This window comes from Colletotrichum aenigma (genome assembly GCF_013390185.1).
Source record: "Colletotrichum aenigma strain Cg56 chromosome Unknown KSG_Cg56_contig10, whole genome shotgun sequence".
Lineage (NCBI taxonomy): Eukaryota > Fungi > Ascomycota > Sordariomycetes > Glomerellales > Glomerellaceae > Colletotrichum > Colletotrichum aenigma.
The window spans coordinates 2914200-2932153 of NW_023500916.1; the positions used below are offsets into that span (position 1 = coordinate 2914200).

Genomic DNA, 17954 nt, shown 5'->3' on the forward strand with positions numbered 1-17954 from the left:
GCATCGGAAGGAGACCCGGACCAAGAAAGGCGGAAATGTGGGGCCGACTAATTGAGTGCCGGGAGAATTAAACACTACACGTCGTCGAAGCAAACAAATTTGAAAGCAACCACTATGATTAGACATTATATACATCGAAGAAGAATCAGGTGGTTGGCCGCGGAGTCTCTGGAGCGGCGATCACGACCTCGACGCAGTACGAGTGGCCATCTTTCAGCCCCCACAGCTGTTGACCGAGGGGTTCTACACACGTTCTGGGTCAGAGGATATTTCGGCCATGGTCAGCCGGCTTGACGCACCCATTTGGCAAAGTCTGCCATTGTCAGTCCACTCCACTAGACCGCAAACTCGCAGGGAAGTCCGTCGTCTGCATCCCACCACCAGCTGCAGTTTGGGTCGGTGTTGGGATCGAATATCAGGCTCGGGCTCGGACTGCTGCCTCGCCGCTGGAGGGGGAAGCTGGCTGAGCTCCCGAGAGTACCGAGGACGCCAGTAACGACGTTGAGAATGAAAAATTGGTTGGATACTTTGTGGAAAGAATGATGCGGTTTACAGACAACGAATGAGAGACAAAGGTGAGGGCTGTGTCTTGTCTGATCAATACTTCATTGAAGAACGAGCACTGAAAACATCCCCTTTATATGAGACTTCAGTGCTTGTATTTGGCTTCAAGACAAACCAATCACATTTTCGCTCTTATTGATGCGAGGTTCAAAAATTCTTTTCAACCAACATTGCCAGTAGCCTCTTCTTCCGACACCTCGGGCTCAATTATCACAACACCCAATACCTGCAGAGTAGTAACATGCGGAGGCCAGAGCAATGCAGAAGCGAAATCAAACTTGAATATAAGGTGCCCCAGACTAGGCCTGGTCAGGAAGACAGCCTGGCGTAGCGGGGCCAGCCAAGAATTGGTGGTCAGTCACACTCGTCACCAAGGGTCTCGTGAGAACTCATCCTTCAAGGGGCGGGCTTTTACTTCCAACAGACTTATTCGACGCATGAGATCAACGTGGCATTTTGACCACCCAGGCAAGAAGTAGTGCGATGCAAGATCCGTGACCAGGTATCAATGTATATGCCCGTCTCGGGTTCGCTTGTCTTCCAACCGGACGACATTGCCCCTTTGAGGATTTCAATCGCAACCGAACTAGCTGTCGCCAAGTCGAAGCAACCCTGGTTACGTGGGTCGCCTTCTTTGCCGCAGGTAGGTATAATTACACAAGTCTCGGCCGTCAGTTGGTCACGGCTACACTCAACCCTCAATTCTCACAGCTTTGTATCTTGGTGTCCTGCAAGGCCGGAGCGGGTCCGAATCAATTTGCGATGCGTACGATTCCTCCCATACACGTCTGCTCGGCTCTGATTCTGTTGTTGTATTTCCTGACCACTTGCGCCGCCTCGCCAGCGGACATCGAGGTCGACTTGGTGTTCCCGGTGGCCAACGAGACGTACAAGCACATTTGGCCTTTTCCGATAATCTTCGCGGCCCGGAACGCTTCCCAGCTGTGGCAGGAAAACGACGAGATCGCTCCCTTTCAGATTGATTGGTCTCTGAGTGGTTATCCGGACGAAAGAGATCTTATCAATGCAGCCGGAGGTTTGGATCAGGGAGCTGGTGGAGCCTCACGGAGCCTGGTCCTCGCCCAGAGGACGGCGTTCACATGGTCTTCGGAAGCCCCAACAGGAAAATTATAAACGGCACGGAGAGGGTTTTCTTACTGGATTACACTACAATGTTGATTAACGCCTGCCCTCCAAATAGTTCCGTGCGTCCGAGGCCGGTCTATGCCTCGGAGCAGATCACATTTTATTTGGACCTCGAATCGACTCGGCTGCCCGATTTCGCCCACATGGCGTCTTCCTGCCCTGTTCTCATCACCAACTTCGAGTTCGACGGCCTTGGAAACTCCTTAGGGGAGCGGTGCATGAAAATGGCTCCCACACGCGAGGCGGATCCTTACGGGCTGCAGCAGAACGAAGAAGACATGGAGAACCGCACCAGGACGGCTATTCTTGAGTTCGCAGGCTGTCCAAATGGGACGTGGCCTGACCCGGAAGGCATGCTGGGCCCTCAGTTCTGCAATGCCCCTAAAAGTTCGGCTAGTGGTAGGGACTTCAGTGACAAAGTGCTGGTCTTGTCAGTCCTTGCGTGGATCCTTGCAATAGGGACCATGTGAGAGCGATTGGATCGCAGGCCTAAGTTGTTACCCTTGGTAGCGCTCAGGGAGAAGGTTGCGCAGCCAAGCAGCCTTCAAAACGACCCAATGCACCCTTCTTCAAACTTCGGGCGCTGCAGCGTGCATTCATTGGCAAACGTCATGCCAAATCGTTTCAGTGCATGGTCATAGCCAGCTCTCCCAGTGATGACGACAGCATGGAACCAAATGGGCAGTCTATGTTTGATGACGGCAGTGAATTCATAACGAGAGGAGCACAATTATTACCATGGGCCACAATGGACCACCTTCTCGCCACTTACTTCACCACTAAGAGCCAAACAACCTTTTTTGCTAACTTTAGGCTTCAAGATCCCGAGCAAAATGAATTCAGTTCTGGTAGTCAATCTGGTTCTCGGACATGAGTATGAGGTACAACTGATGCTGTAACTTCAAAGTCGAAGGCCTACCTGTTAAGCCCACATCATGGAAGACGTGTTTGAAAGCCAAGCTACATGTATGTTATGTTACGATATCATGTCCACTTCCAAGATCCGACTCAATTCAGTGAAGTCTTTGTTATGTTGTGCAAAATACCGCTACGGTACAACAGAGGATGGGCAAGAACGCTCTGGGCAGGCCGAGAGCCAATCAAGTGGCAACAGGCTGAACCGAATATGTTCTGAGAATTTCACTCCAAGTTCACAATTAATGCTCCTCTCAGATCGAAATTTTAGGTCATGTTTAGCGGGGGATCGGCGCAACATGGAGAATTCACGTACAGTCAGCCCGACTCGGACAACGTGGACGTGGACTTCGGACTCTCATGTTGGTTTCTGTTCGTGTTTTCATCTTCAAAGTGGAAACAGAGGTGACTCTTAATTTTCATTTTCATATCAACCAGAATGAATCATGTGCCCCGGACTTACGGGTTTATCTGCAAACTAATCCCACCGAGGGAGTACTTGCTTCAGAGCAACCCCACAACACTCAATGAGAGCATGGATTTGGTCTGAGGCATCAAAAGGATCACAGCAGTTACAAAATATAGGTCAGTTATCATGGAAAACATGGTGTCGCGAGCGGGTCTTGAAACATGCACTGAAAGTAAACATCCGACCGACTTACTAATATGGACCCGAAAACTAATTCCGCCGAGATATATGTTGTCCATCTTCAATACCTTGAATGTCCAATGATCCGGGCACGAGTTCCGAGAGTCTGGTTCACTTATATAAACTTGGCTCGCACATTGAACCAATCACGCAAATTTCCAACACGACATTACCAGACGCTTTCTCGGCATTCACTACTTTCCATCTTTGAAAATGACTTCCTTGGTCCCCAAAACCGACTCCTCTACTAAAACCGACGACTCTGCACTTCACGATGGCGGGGACACCATACACTGCAACGGTCTCATATGGCTGCCTCTAGCGCCCAAGGTCTGGATCAAGCTAGTGAAACTCTCTCCCGAAACAGGCTCTTATACTGTTATCGTCCGCGCGGAGAAGGGAGGAGTTCTTCCTCGGCATCGACACATCGAAAGCGCGGAGATCTATGTCATTCGAGGCGACGGCAACCACCCTCAAACGGGACATCTCGCACAGGGAGATTATGTATCTGAGAGGAAGGGCGCGGTCCATGACCCGCTTGTGTTCGAGGATGAGGTGGAGATGTTGATGATGAGCAATGGCCCCTCGGCTTTCATTGATGATGAGGGTCGTGAATTGTTTTTGATGGATGTTTCTATGCTTCAACACCTGGCAGATTCGACTTCCGAAGAACCGTAATTGGGTGGAGACTTGAACATGTCGTGAACGAGTCTTCGATTGGCAGTGGAACTCAGCCTGGATGTTTAGGTAAGAGTTTCTTCTAAGCATGTAGTTGAACGCGACTGAACACCAGCTGGAACAGGAAAGCGGGCGTCTGGTATGTGCTGATGACAATGGTAATACAACTCTAAGTCTATTTTCACAAGCATGGCGGACCAAGGTACCCATGTCTGACGTCTATGATTGAGAAAAAGTCCCAAAACTCCAAATAGTCTATCGCTAGATCGCTTAATGCAAGGTCACGTTCATCATCTAAAGCTTCGCAATTCCAAATCCATCTCTCTTTGAGCGTCCGAGCAATCCTCTGTTGAGCTCCTTCAGGCTGGCGGTGCCCATCAACGCCATGGTTCTGTGAAGCTCTCGCTCAAGGATGTGGAGCACTCCCTCAACACCCTTCTGACCGTCCCATGCCAAGCCCCAAAGAGCAGTGCGTCCGATGAGACACAGATCAGCGCCAATAGCCAGCGCCTTGAAGACGTCACTTCCTCGAGTGATGCCTCCGTCGAAGATGACGGGTATCCTGCCCCTCACCGCATCAACAACCTCGGGCAGTGCCTCAAGGGTCGCCGGAACGTCATCCAACTGGCGACCACCGTGGTTCGAAACGACAACTCCATCGCAACCAACCTCCACGGCCCGTTGAGCATCCTCAGCCGTGATGATGCCCTTGACAAGAATCTTCATCTTCGTTTGCGACTTGAGCCAAGGGATGACCTCGTTCCATTCCAGACTGGCATCGACAAGCGAGCCGTGGTACTCCTCCACGATCTTGTTGTACTCGGCCGCCGTCTCCGCGCGCAGCAGCATGTTGGCTCTGGAAATGGCGCCGACCTTCCGCGACTCCATGTTCGCCATCGACAGACCAGCCGGGAGGGTCAAGGGCGTCTTGCGCTCCTGCAGACGGTTTCCGAGAACGACGGTGTCGACGGTGAGGACAAGCGCTTCGTAGCCAGCGTTTTCGGCACGCTTGATCAGGCCTGAGGTAAGCTCGCGGTTGCCGAGGAAGTAGAGCTGGAACCACGGCTTCGGGTACTCGGGGCCGCGGTCGGGGAGAACTTTCGCGACATCTTCGAGGGAGGTGGTAGCGTTGCTGGAAAGGGTGAGGTTGGTTCCGAGATTTGAGGCGGCGCGGGCGACGTCGAGCTCGCCTTCGCCGCCGACGAGTCTTTGGTATGCGCTCGGCGCGATCGCGATCGGGATGTCGTAGCGCTTGCCGAAGATCGTTGTTGACGTGTCGATCTTGGAGACGTTTCGAAGTGTTTGGGGACGGAGGAGGAGCCTGCAAGACAGATCAGTCAATTGAATGAGACGGAGTGAGAAGTTCTTACTCTCTGTACACAGCTTGATTGCGCTCGCGAGTGTGCTCATCGTCGGCACCAGTGGTGTAGTAATCCCATACTGGCTTTGGCAGACGCGCCTTGGCGATCTCGTACGCGTCGGCGACGGTCACTACCTTCGGAGTCACTTCTTTGATAGTCATGTTGAACGTGTTGTGGTGAAAGAAAGTGAGCAGTAAATTAAAATCGGGTGGATTGTGGCGGAGACCTAGTATTTGTTTATCGGGCCAGGGGTAAGCACTTGCTGTAAGTACTGGCAGAATTGACGATGTTGGTTCCCACGATGTTCCGAAATTCGGCGTCGCGAGATACGGGCCACCCTGACTTCTATGGCATCATCATCGTGAACGAGCGGACCTCCGACTCGCCGGGCCGTGTCAGCTCGGCGGTTCGGTGTCAACGTTGCCGATGTCGGAGCCGTGCACCTGTTTTGGTCGGCGCCTCTCGGTGTGTACCGTGGTACGCCGTACATAATCGCCGGTAATTACTCAAACAGGCATTCCCAGCATTTCCTCCCACGTCCAGTATTTCCTCATATTCTCCGCGCCCAGCATTTCGACTTCCAGGTCCAGATGCAGTAAAAGGACATGGCTCCAAGGCTCCATTTTGCTCCTCAGTATCGCAAGGTCCAGCTTGGTTTTGCGCGATCGACATTTTTCTAGATATTGCTGCAAGTCTTCGAGGCCATGATGTATCTCCCGGTGCTGTTCCAGTAGAAGTGCATTGTCACCCCTGAATTCAGGCATTTCCTGCGCCAGCATTGGAAATAGAGACCTCTCTTCAATATTGTGGTGGTTCGTCAGACGGTAACAGAAGAACAGCCCTTCCCTGACAATCTGGTCATCCGTTATTTTTGGCGGGCCGTCAACAGGGGGTAATGTGGAATCTTGAAGACGCTTCCAGGTTCGACGAAAGTGGTTGTGCTGTACAGCAAATACGTCAGAATTACTTGAGAGGTCGCTGAAGACCAGGGATCGCTGAGATCCAGCCTCCCCGACAAAAGAACTCACGAAGGTCTGCATCATATTGGACAAGCGGTTGTAAACGTCGAACTCCGATGGCTCCAGTGGCCCTTTAGCGGGCTCCATTTCTCCAAAGTCAGTGCGTGTTGCGGTGAGTGCTCCCACAGGGCCCCGTGATTCTGTGTAAGTTGCCGATGGGGTTGGGTTGAAGACGGTGCGAACATTGATTTGATTTTGGTCTGCTAATCGCTTGCTTGAGAGCCTGGTAACAGATAGAATGGTTCTAACAGCGCTTTTCTGTTGATAAGGTTGCGACGTCTCTTGCTCAATTATGAATGCTTTCAAAGAAAACGTTTGGAAGAGGTGCGAGGGTGAAGTAATGTGGCTTGCTGGAGTATCCCCGCAATGGGGCTTTTTGCTGGGTAATCAGCGCCAATTGGTGGGTAATCAAGTCCCTAGAAGGTTCCTAATACACTAACATCAAGCACCATCCACACGGCATGCTTGTTTTCAAAACCTAAGCTTACAAAATTGGCTAACATCAAATCGTCGTGTACACAGTGGTAATAGCGCCGTGACTAAAAGAATTTGATCACGCAATGTGTCGGTGATTAGCTGGCTGTGGGCGCAACTAGGTATGTCTGATTGGACGTACAGCGCGCGCATTGCCTGATGCTCACGTACAAAAAGTGAGTATTCGTTCAAGAACTCGTGATAGATGCCGCGATCGTACTCATGAACACAAAATGTAATTTAGGATAACACCACACAAATTACCAAACCTAAAACAGAACACATCTATGACCTTTATCTTCTTACACTGCCTCTAAGCTACACCAAAAATGACAAAAGAAAATGAACTACAATCTGTCTTTGAGTCGTTCAAGATCAAGCTTGAACATGAATACTAAACGCGTGCTCATTCCGCTTGGGGGTCCTGGACAGACAGGTCAATCTCCTCCTTGCGTCTGCGAACAGAAACCTTGACGGTAGAGTCCGATTCACAAGTAAACCCATACTCCATGTACTTTGGCGTCCGATTCTCAGCAAACTCAAAGTCATACTTGAGAAGAAAGTGAGCCAGAATAACCTTGGCTTTGTTTCCAGCAAAGAAGCGACCAGGGCAAGAGTGCATGCCGTGTCCGAAGCCCATATGGCTTGTGCTGGTGCTCACGAGCTGGCTCACGGCATCCTTGGGGCCACCGCGCTCCTTGAAGTACCTGTAGCCGTCAAATTCGAGAGGGTTGGCGTAGACCTTAGGATCCCACATGCGTTCAGCGGAGACGACGATGGAAGCTCCGCGGGCAAGGAAAGTTCCGTCGGGAAGCTGGATGTCTTCGACTGTCTTGCGATTCATTCCCACTGTTCCAAAGTCAGTTGATGTTCCTCTAATATCCAATTCGTGGTTTTGTGCCATTAGGAGACTTACCGATCTGGTTGGGCTTCAGACGCTGGCTCTCCTTCAGAACGCTGTCCATCAACTTCATGTTGTGAAGAGACGTCTTCTTCCAGCCTCCTTCGCCAATGATGCGAATAACCTCTTCTCTCAGGGGCTGAATCAGCTCAGTGTGCTGCAAGATGTCGTACATAGCTTGGCAAACAAGATCGGCAGTCGTGTGCACAGCAACGCTGGCCAGCATTAACTGACCAACGGCCGGGTTGTACTTCTGTCCCTTGGCCATCTCCTCAAACCATGTAATAGCATCCAGATACTCGACGGCCGGTGACTCTTCCTTGCGTCTCTTGATCTCAGCAAAGACGTGCTTCTCGGCGTCTCTGATGTACGCACGGAGGAGTCGAGTTCTGGGGAGAAACCAGGCAACGATAGGTCGGAGGAACTCGGGCCACTTGCGCATATCCTGCATGGCAAAGACGCTCGTCTCAACGTAGTTGATTACAGTATGAAGCCATTCGTCGTTTCGGCCAAGGCGTTCGCCAACGAAGATACGACCAGAGAGTCTAGAGACGATGTCAAGGACCGCTTCCTTGAGAACCACATCGTGGGGGTCTGGGAAGGAGTGTCAGGGCGTCTGTAACAAGAAGCAGGATGGACACTCAAACTTACTGTTCGAGTCGGTGAGAGTGTTCTTGATAACCATGTCGGCTTCCTGGGAGAGGATGCTGGTTATTTTACCTATTGCACAGGTCATGTGTAAGTCTAAGTCTCCATTACAGTATTTGAATTACAGGGAGGGAAAGTACTCACCCAGGGTCTTTGTCAGCCTCAGTTTCACAACATTCTGAAGTCTCTCAGCCGGGTCGCAGGCTTCCTTGTAAGGCTCAAAGCCAGAGCAATGAGCTTGGAAGTCCTACAAATCCCGTGTAAGCTAGTAGTCACAAAGTGTGATAGGTCGGGTTCAAATCAACTTACGTCGGCAAGACCTTGTGTGAAACTGAAGCGCTTGTCGTTGCGGATCTCCTGGCCAACATCGGGAGGCAGAATGATGACATCGCCAACGTCACCCAGCACGCGAAAAGGCTTTCCCAACAGACTGTTGGCTGAAAGGTACATCAAGTTTCGGGCATTGAGGATGATCTCCTGCGCAGCTCTAGCTGAAGACCATTCAAACGGCTTCTTGGGGTTGAGATACGGAAGCTTGGTGGTGCGGTCCCTCATAAGGAACAGCGATAAAATGGCGACAGTCGCGCATGATGCCGCCATGTACCACGAGGACGCGGAAGGGTCCTGGCGGTCGGTGACTGCGTTTCCGAAGGATGTCGTGTTGAAGACGTCCATGCTGAAATCAGGTGGATTTGCGGTGGAGAGAAGCTGATTTTGTAATCTGAATGATTGGAGTGTTCGTCTGTTGATTCAAAATCCCAACGGGAAATTTCACATATACCCGTATTCTTTCGTCGGGCGGCGGACTTTGGTTGTCCGTAGCCCCGCGGTCAGCTCCGTCACCGCCTCACCGGGGCAGTGGTGTTCGGCCGATGTCCACACTGAAACGGCCCGGCAGTCGCGTCAACTGGATAATCCATTCAGCGGCTGTCTGAGGGATGAACCAATGAGCTTTACCCGAATAGTTAAACCGGAGTTTGCGGAGGGCGTCCGCGAGGGGAACCGTTCCATCCCACCGGACCATAATGCAGATCACCCTTGCTGCCAAGTGCCGGAACCTTAATTGTGACCGTGTATTCGAACTAGAAATCAATTACTGCCAAGCTCATTGGGCGAATTTTCTCGGTTTCGTATCAATCTTGAGAGTGGGGGTTCATCTCTTGCCGCCGGCGGGATAGCGTACCCGCGTGGTGATGCTCAGGAGGAGTCGTTCACGTCAGAGCCTTGGCAATGTCCGCTGCAAGGTGAATCCACAGACTTACGGAACTGATTCAGATCAAGAATACTCGAATTTAAAGATCACGGAGTTTTCCCGCATATACGTCCGCTCGCCGAACGCAACGCCAATAAATTTATGTATCAAGGTTCACGCCAGTGCAAGCCGCGAGTCCACCAGAAATTGTCGGAGGAAAGGAACCTATATTATTATACATGCCCATATACCAACCATGGCATGAAGCCGACGAGGTCTATAAATATCAATTTGGAGAGGACCACAATGCCCTTAGATCATAACCAGTTGCACTTGTAGCACTGGCCACTTCAGATAGTATGAGTGTGTCTTACCCCTCTCCGGTATAATTGATGTTAAAATCCAATCAAACATTGGCTGTATTTTCTTGCATGTCAGCAAGTAGCCAATGTGAGACTCATTGCGTGCTTTTAGGAGTCTCCCGAGCAACAACATCCCCTTGATATGAATATAACCTCAGCACTAAGTGCAGCTGAACAGTCACAGGCGAGATTGACGTCAGCGGCTGTGAGCTAGGCATTGGGCGACCCCGCTCCCGAATGCTCAACACTCCAGTCTTCATTCACATCGCCCTACAGAAATCTGTAGATGTGGTGTGAATTGGTGGGATAGAGATGTTCGGAGCAACATCAGAGTCTTACACCTCACTCAGCTGGGATTTGTTGACAGCGGTGAGTCACAAACAGCGAAGAAACCGCACCAATTCGAAGGATATCAGAGTTGCAAGTGTATGTTCCACTTCAAGTGAGGAACGCCACAAGTCTGTTGCTAGGCACTGTTCGGCCTCAGATAACGCCGCTTCCCTTCGTGCTGACTGGCGATGCCTGCCTTCCCATGCAAGGGGCTTCAGAACGCGGGGTAATTATGCTCCAAAGCCTGCCATTTAACTAGCAACCTGCAACCTCCATCTCTAATTTCCCTTCGAAATTATCCGCCAACGATCTCTTAATGATTGTTCTCCTCTAGTCCTCCTCTAAGACTCCAAGTTCGTTGATCATATTGAGTACGAACACCTTCAGGCCGTCCAACATGGTCACCACAAGAAGCAAGAAAGCGGAGGATGCACAGCAGCAAGAGCCGGAGAAAGATGGATCTCAGCCACAGCCAAAGCCAAGTCTACGTCTGTATCGAGGCAATTGCCATTGCGGATCCTTCGTTTACGAAGCTGAGTTACCGGAGATCAAGTCGGCGATGGAATGCAACTGTAGCATCTGCCACAAGAAAGGGTACCTCTGGGTCTTTCCCACAGAAGGCAGCAAGTTCAATATTGTCAAAGGCGACAAGAACGCTCTTTCGCAATACACCTTTGGCGCGAAGAAGCTTGCTCACAAGGTACAAATTCGATGACGAATATGAGAAGACAAGATACCTAGCCTAGTCGCTGACATTGATTTTGCAGTTCTGTCCCACTTGTGCCACGCCTGTTATGGGGGAGTTCATTGGAGGGAATGGCAGAGCCTTCAACGTGAGTGACCTCCTTATCTCAAAACTCCATCTGCACACGATGAGGTACTGACCCAGGTTTCGTCTGCAGATTCGTACCATTCAGGATGTTGATGTTTTTGAGTTGGAGAAGCAACCGTGAGCCTTTCTTGGAAATGAACATCTCTTTGGAAGATATGTCCTAGGAGGACTTCATTTGGCTAATCAGCTTATTTCCAGGTACGATGGCGCTTCTCTCGGAGACAAATATGTATCTCCCGAACACAACGGGCCGCTGCCCCCCGCCATCGACGGCAGCAAGCTCTACACCGGCTCTTGTCATTGCGGCGCAGTCAACCTGGCTTTCATGAGCGAGCCGCTGGATGAAACAAATGACAATGAAACAGCCGATTGCAACTGCAGTATCTGCGTGAGGGTCAGTCGAAGGGTTTCTTTGGCGGTGTAAGTTCAGACGCTGACAAGTACGAAACAGAACGCCTACCGGTGGATCTATCCGAAGAAGGAACGAGTCGTTCTCCACGCCACCGAACCCGCCAACATCGGCCGATACAGCTTCTCGCGTCACGTCCTCACCAAGACGTTCTGCAAGATATGCGGTGTGTGTATGACTAACGAGTACAACCATCTCTCCGAAGAGGAGCGAAAAGCTATCGGGGCAGTGCCAGCCGATGGATTTGGCGAGCGCATAAAATCTGGACACCCGGTGAATCTACGTGTCCTGCCCGACGTGGACTTGAAGAAGATGAAGCCACCAGTCTTGAAGGATGGGGCCAACAACATCTCGCCGCCTTACAAGAACCCTTAGGTGTGAGGCTTGGCGTCCTAATGTTCGAGCTTGGCTCTATCTCACGTTCATTTAATCTACAAAGGCAACAAATGGCCTCAGAAACTTAGGCCTCATCGCATCTGGTAGAAAGAAAAAGCATCATTGAATACTTCTAGCATCATTTCATCGTACTACGACTTGGATCCGCCCCAAGTTGCTTACCCGAGAAAATTGGGAAGATGAGCTTCCTTCACGTTGAACAGTAATCTTGACTACACACAGATACGTGCCGGCAATATCATAAGCAAATGGCACAACCAGGTCAACGATTTCGTTAGGTTCGCCAAATGGCACGCTTTCGAACGTCTTGCCTCCCAGAAAATCACACTCGACAGCGACGATTTTGCCAGCCCCAACAGGTGCTACCGCCCGCATGATGAAATTTACCTCGGTCCCCCTTTGAATGTTTCCAGTAAGCGACGAATTCATGGAAAGCTCGACAATGGGCTGGATACCATGCTGCTCGTCTGCTTCGCCAGAAGGAATTACCTGGCTATTCTGAACTTGATAACTCGTCGATGCTGGTGGTTGAATACCGTCCTCAACCCAGGCACAAAGACTGCGCATCGCATGCTCGTACATCCCTGTGTAGTCTACAATGAAGTCTTTCAGATTCTCCGCGACAGGCTCGAAGAAGTGATCGGCGCGCTCATTGTACCACAGCCTGAAGTTGTCATCGAAGCTGGAACCGAGAGTCCTTTGTACCTGAGACTTGTACCAATCTGCATGCCATGGGAAGGCGTCGCTATCGAGGAGGTTGTCCACTATGATCATCTTCCCAGTGATGTTGCCGCTATGGGTGCGACCGCCACATGCGCCCTTGGCCACTTCGGCAGCGGCTTGTACGGCTCGCTGGGGATACACAGGGGCTCCGTCGGGTCCCATGAACTGGTCAAATCCGTAGAAACCGGGTCGATTTGGGATTTGATGGCGATGGTATGTATGCATTGCAATGAACCAGCTGTTGTCGACGCGGATTCGCTGGCCCTGGGTCAGATTGCTCAATACGATGTCCGGATTGTCCTTGGTCGCCATGATGGATTTGGTGGAGGGGTTCCAGGTTCCGGTCAAGGCATCGATCTTGGACGAACAGTCCATATCGAGGAGGATGAATTCCAGGCCGTCAAAATTGACAATCTTTTCAGGAACTCCCTCGAGTGTGATGTTAAAAGCAAAGTCGTCATCATCGCTAATTGCGATGATGACTTGGATTATCGCCGTGAGATTGGCAAAATTGGAATGAAGCACGTCGGATAGAGTGGAATTATCAGTCCCCAGATATCCTGGTTTGCTCCAGTAGTCGTCCGCGTAAGAGAGGTCGAGGTTTTTGACCGAGCTCAACAGAACTTTCAGCATTCGGCTGCTCGCGAGACCGCTGAAGTTTTCCCAGGCTTCTATTGGAACGCCCGAAAGCGTCGCTTCCCTAAACACAGATGCTTCGGTCTCGCTGAGATTCGGCATGGCCTTTTTCACATCTCCGCTTCTAATTGAGTCAATGATATGGGATGACTTGTTCCTAAGCACTGCTGAGGCCAAGTTGCGTACCGCATGGTTCAACGGAATAGAGACTGGCGTTGCCACCACAATGGGTACCGCCCCGTCCCAGACACCAGCAGTGTTCTCCATCGCACCGATCGTCATGTACGAGCCTCCGCTGCCGCCATATATGTAACCATAGACATGTTCCGGGACCGAGCGATAGTAGTTGGCCAAGATGGACCGAGAGAATTTCGCCGCGGCGGCGTCGGCACGATATCCCGAAGTGCCAGAAACTTGAATAATATAGGCACCACTGTCCAGTACAAAGCCAATCCGCCGGTCTATGGCCGTAGAGTTCTGGTCCGGGTAGACGTAGCTGAAGAAACGACCCTGCCACGATGTTTCCGGGGGAAGGTAAAAGTTGAAATCGACGTCGGTGCCTTCGAAATGTCCAGAGATCCGCCGATGGGGAGATGGCAGGGTCATGTTTTCATCTTTGTCAATGAGCGCCGTAGAGTACATCGGGTCGAAGCAGTTTGGAGTAACCAAGCATGGCCCGGTGATATTCGCTCCGATGCACTCTGCTCTGTTTGGGTGGGAAGACTGTGCGGTGACGGCGACGAACAAGACGGCCCTGGAACATCGTGTCAATTATCGTATTTCGTCTGCTTTTCTATGGGAGAAGCGCGTCAGAACCCATGGCGGGAAGGTTGATTTACCAGAAATGCATCCAGGCATGGTCGACCGAGTTTCTGACAGCAGAGCGCCGGAACTTCATGGTTGCGTGAACGGATAGAAACTTCACTGCTCTCCTTTCCCGAGATGCAACAGAATTGATGCATAATGAGCTTCTGAACTGACGAGAGGTCTTGATTTGAGGTGGTATATACACGACCCTTTCGCCAAGCATACCCGTAAGGGGGTGAGAGTTACTACGTGGACTTTCTTTTGCGGACGAAGCAGATCGTCATCTAAACAATGAGGGCTGTACGAGGGTGTTATGTGTCAATCTGATTTCTCGTATCTCCGTGTTTCGGCTTTGTGGAACAATGTGCGCCGCTGCTTGTGTCACTCGGAACGTTTGGGTCCATTTCTCGCATTGGATACGAAAAAGAGATGGAGGAGCGCGCTTCGAACGCGAATTCAAGGCCGTCTGGGAGAAGCTCTCTTTTTGAAAATCAGATTGTTACGATCCGGTAATGATGCAATGGATCTTGGCCAACATACCTACCTATACAGCATCAAGTAATGATCTCACTGAATGGGATGTGTTGTTCCGTTGACTTGCCGACTTCTCGCTCTGGCGGGCCAACGCCTGCTTCCTATTTCGCATCTGCTTCCAGGTCATCCATCCCACCAGACAGCCCACGGCGAGAGTCCCTAGCGTCGCTCTAATCGCAATACCTGCTATAGTCCCACCAGACAGCCCCTTTCCCTCGTCTTTAAGGGGAGCCGGTGTCGAGGCCGACGCCGATGTGGAAGACGCAGTCGGCGATGTGACCGCAGATGATGATGTAGTGGTTGCTGAGACGGCAGCCTCAGTAATGTTGAAGTAATGGGATGTTGTACCGCCGCCAGTGGTCCCAGCCAGTAGCATTCGGAAAAAGTAGACGGGGCTCAGCGTCGGGTCGTACCAGTCGGGGAATGCTAGGCCGTCAAGACTGACGTTCCAACGACAGCCTCCAGCGCTCGTTGCGTCTGCCACCAAGTCTCTTGTCAGCATTGCGCAGGTCAGGCGTCAAATGTCAATGAGCCAGGGTAACGAGGTAACTCACTCAGGAGATAGACGGATGGATCCCTCTCAGGTGATGACTGTGTCAGGATCAAGTCGATCACCTCATACTCCTTCTGGCATGAAAGATCGACCTCTTGCCCCAAGGAATAGACGGGATTATGCGTATAATCACCCGCGGCACCGGGGCTTGGGGGCCGGAGGAAAGCGCTCATCACTTCGAACAGCCCAACGGTTCAAAAAGGAAAGACGGGACGTGGGACAAGCAATGGATGTAGAAGCAGCTTTAGGTAATTATATAATAGCTGGGGGCTGTGATGTAAGCCTCGGTGTTGCGGAAATTCGGCAGAGTAAAGAGGACCACCATGGAGCGAAGAAGAACGAAGGCAGGGAAGGGGTCGGAATTATGGACGTTGAACCTTTTTGCCAGGCTCAGCCTTGATTGTGTACGGATCATCTTGACCTTGAGCGAGTATGAACTTTTTAGATCAACTTACATGCACCGCCGATCCGCAGCAATCAGGCTGCACAGAGATCGGCGGCTATTGGCAACCAAGCTACGGCTGATCAGGCTGCATCAAGCAGGCTCTGTGACCATACGACTACCTTCCAATCCTGGCGCTCTGATTCCGCGAATCTGAGTTGGACCTTCCTATTTATAAGCTCGCGAGTTTGGGGGCGGCATGTCTGCCTGGTTGCTGTTGGGCCAGCTGGCCGTACTGTGTTTGTCGATCATCCAGAGCGGAGTGACTTCGCCTCTGCTTTGTGCACAATTGTCCTTGGAATCTTCCCTGTTTCATGATATCCTCTTGACACTACGTGCAGAAGTGATGATTAGACAAATGCATGTGCATCCGCCTGTGTTTCCAAGAAGTGGTGTGAGCATGTCCATATCTTATCGCCAACTGTCCATCACACCTGTTTCTGTAGACAGACTCTTACACAAATCCTTAAGTGTATCTCGAGTGACTTGACATGGCCACAACCGCTATGTCTTGCGTGCTTTCCTCCTGTAACGAATCAATGTCAGCCTGTCCTTGGCTCAGGCGGCCGTAGCGTTTCAGACAGTTGGTGGCTCGACCAAACCTTCCCAAACTGCTTCGCTACGGCTCTCATCTTCCACCATTTTGCATCTGCGCAGGTTCGTTGCCCCTCACCTCACCAGGCACGCTGTCTTGGACCATGCCTTTGGGGTCATACTTCTGCGCCCCACAAAACTCAATCTGATTCACGTTCAAAAAGATGTTTGCGTGGTAATTCAGGAAGTTTAAGTCGCCTGGTCTCGTATCGTAGCGACGTTTGGTCTGAGGAACCAGCCCTAGAAAGTGAAACGTGGTGACCGGCGGGTTCAATAGCTGCATCTATTACAACCCGACCAATCGGAGCACTGGCCGGCGCGGCTACTAGTGCAGAATAGGCGATAACGACCTGTTGCCGAAGCTGTTGCATTGTGGTGCAGTTGGTTATCAGCTTAAACCTCTGGTCTGCCGTCGCCATTGCTTTCGTCTGCACTTGATGAGGTATTCAGCTGCAATATGTAAGCAGCATATTAGTGAACTAGTGGGCGGCTTTGTTGACATCAACGTTGGTCGCATTTCCTTTTTGACAGGTCGCAACACCTCAGAGAAAGCAGTCATTCCCGTCATCCGTCGAGGCCACAATGCCCGTCACTTGACCCTGCTCACTGGTCCCGCTGCTGACTGTGCTGAGGGACCTTTTAATGCCCTGGGCTGTCCAAGGACGTGACACGAGGCCCAGAGTGCTAGTCCAGCGGTGACAGCCGACAGGAGAGCTTTTATTACCGCTTGAGTAAGAAAAGGAAAATTTCCCATGCGCGCAACCGCACTCTAGCACACCGAGCACCCCAATAAGCGACCTGGCCGCCCCTTTCATAATCTGTTTATAGGGACAGTTGGCCGGCCTTTTCATTGGCGTTGTGTCAGATTTGTGTCAGCTGAACATAGCATCGAGTCAGTTTGCGGAGCCCCAGTGCTACGATCCCTTCAGTTGGGGTGCTGGCCTGCGCAAGTTTATACTGCAGAGCAGGGGATCATAATAACATAGTTTGCTGCTCTGGCCTGCTCGAAATACTCAGACAAAACTCTAAAGAGCACCATGTCCACACTGCGGTAAATATCGGATTGCTTCTAAACTATCCCTCTTGACATGTTTATTTAAGAAGCGGTACTCGGTCCGTATTTCTGGCATTGTAGATATTTTCCAGCACGCCTACTCACTGTCTACAATTAGCTGATACCAGCTCTCTTTTGCAATTTCAGTCGCCCTGACTAGTCTTTCAGTATTGTCGTTGACCGACGTTGTTATCCCATTACAAAATGCAAATTTCTATCACTCTATTCGCCCTCTTCGCAGGCCTTGCCGTTGCAAGCCCCACTGCCATCGAACCTCGCCAAAACACAGCGGTAAGCAAGCCATCTGACTACTCATGGCTCTGTAACTAAAGAGGTTCACAGTGTAACTTATGCCGGGAAGATTGCTTTTTCGGGAAAGGAAGCAACGATGTCTATGTGAAGTGCATCAATAGATGCAATACAGACCTCAAATGCACGCTCACACCTTGAAAGCAGCTTCAACGCCGCAAGATGTGGATGAGCAAGCTGTACTTGAGACGCTTGATGAGGGCTGACATGTTTGTGTACGGAGCACGAAATAGATCTGTTCTAGTTCCTTACCTCTTGGTATCTTAAGCATGAACAAGATCTTCTCTTTTTGATTTCCTTCTCCTGGCGTGTAAAATATGCTTGTGGGCTATGAACTAAGATCTAACAGACACGTATCGCGACGTGATAGGGGTATATATGAGCCGACATCTGTCAAATAAAGTGCACCCTGACCTCAATAACTCC

General features: G+C 51.0%; 7 protein-coding genes across 7 annotated transcripts; 2 read left to right on the plus strand and 5 right to left on the minus strand.

The window, feature by feature from the left end:
* Positions 1-3487: 3487 nt before the first annotated feature.
* On the plus strand, positions 3488-3952 carry dke1 (Acetylacetone-cleaving enzyme; the record flags this gene model as incomplete). Its single annotated transcript, XM_037329891.1, has 1 exon — positions 3488-3952. One exon carries the CDS (start codon positions 3488-3490, stop codon positions 3950-3952), a length of 465 nt encoding a protein of 154 aa, XP_037172288.1.
* Positions 3953-4246: 294 nt separating this feature from the next.
* On the minus strand, positions 4247-5474 carry GLO5 (Peroxisomal (S)-2-hydroxy-acid oxidase GLO5; the record flags this gene model as incomplete). Its single annotated transcript, XM_037329892.1, has 2 exons — positions 4247-5273; positions 5323-5474. 2 exons carry the CDS (start codon positions 5472-5474, stop codon positions 4247-4249), a joined length of 1179 nt encoding a protein of 392 aa, XP_037172301.1.
* Positions 5475-5819: 345 nt separating this feature from the next.
* On the minus strand, positions 5820-6419 carry CGCA056_v014651 (uncharacterized protein; the record flags this gene model as incomplete). Its single annotated transcript, XM_037329893.1, has 2 exons — positions 5820-6254; positions 6342-6419. 2 exons carry the CDS (start codon positions 6417-6419, stop codon positions 5820-5822), a joined length of 513 nt encoding a protein of 170 aa, XP_037171820.1.
* Positions 6420-7212: 793 nt separating this feature from the next.
* Positions 7213-9030, minus strand: P450-1-2 (Cytochrome P450 monooygenase 1; the record flags this gene model as incomplete). Its single annotated transcript, XM_037329894.1, has 5 exons — positions 7213-7655; positions 7723-8301; positions 8359-8427; positions 8500-8602; positions 8665-9030. The coding sequence occupies 5 exons, from the start codon at positions 9028-9030 to the stop codon at positions 7213-7215; spliced, it is 1560 nt and encodes a 519-aa protein (XP_037171814.1).
* A 1606-nt stretch (positions 9031-10636) lies between these two features.
* On the plus strand, positions 10637-11855 carry CENPV-0 (Centromere protein V; the record flags this gene model as incomplete). Its single annotated transcript, XM_037329895.1, has 5 exons — positions 10637-10939; positions 11007-11072; positions 11142-11188; positions 11270-11465; positions 11523-11855. 5 exons carry the CDS (start codon positions 10637-10639, stop codon positions 11853-11855), a joined length of 945 nt encoding a protein of 314 aa, XP_037171738.1.
* A 144-nt stretch (positions 11856-11999) lies between these two features.
* On the minus strand, positions 12000-14133 carry CGCA056_v014654 (uncharacterized protein; the record flags this gene model as incomplete). The annotated part of the gene is made up of 2 exons (XM_037329896.1): positions 12000-13989; positions 14075-14133. The coding sequence occupies 2 exons, from the start codon at positions 14131-14133 to the stop codon at positions 12000-12002; spliced, it is 2049 nt and encodes a 682-aa protein (XP_037172296.1).
* Positions 14134-14586: 453 nt separating this feature from the next.
* CGCA056_v014655 (uncharacterized protein) lies at positions 14587-15078 on the minus strand (the record flags this gene model as incomplete). The annotated part of the gene is made up of 1 exon (XM_037329897.1): positions 14587-15078. The coding sequence occupies one exon, from the start codon at positions 15076-15078 to the stop codon at positions 14587-14589; it is 492 nt and encodes a 163-aa protein (XP_037172292.1).
* Positions 15079-17954: the final 2876 nt, after the last annotated feature.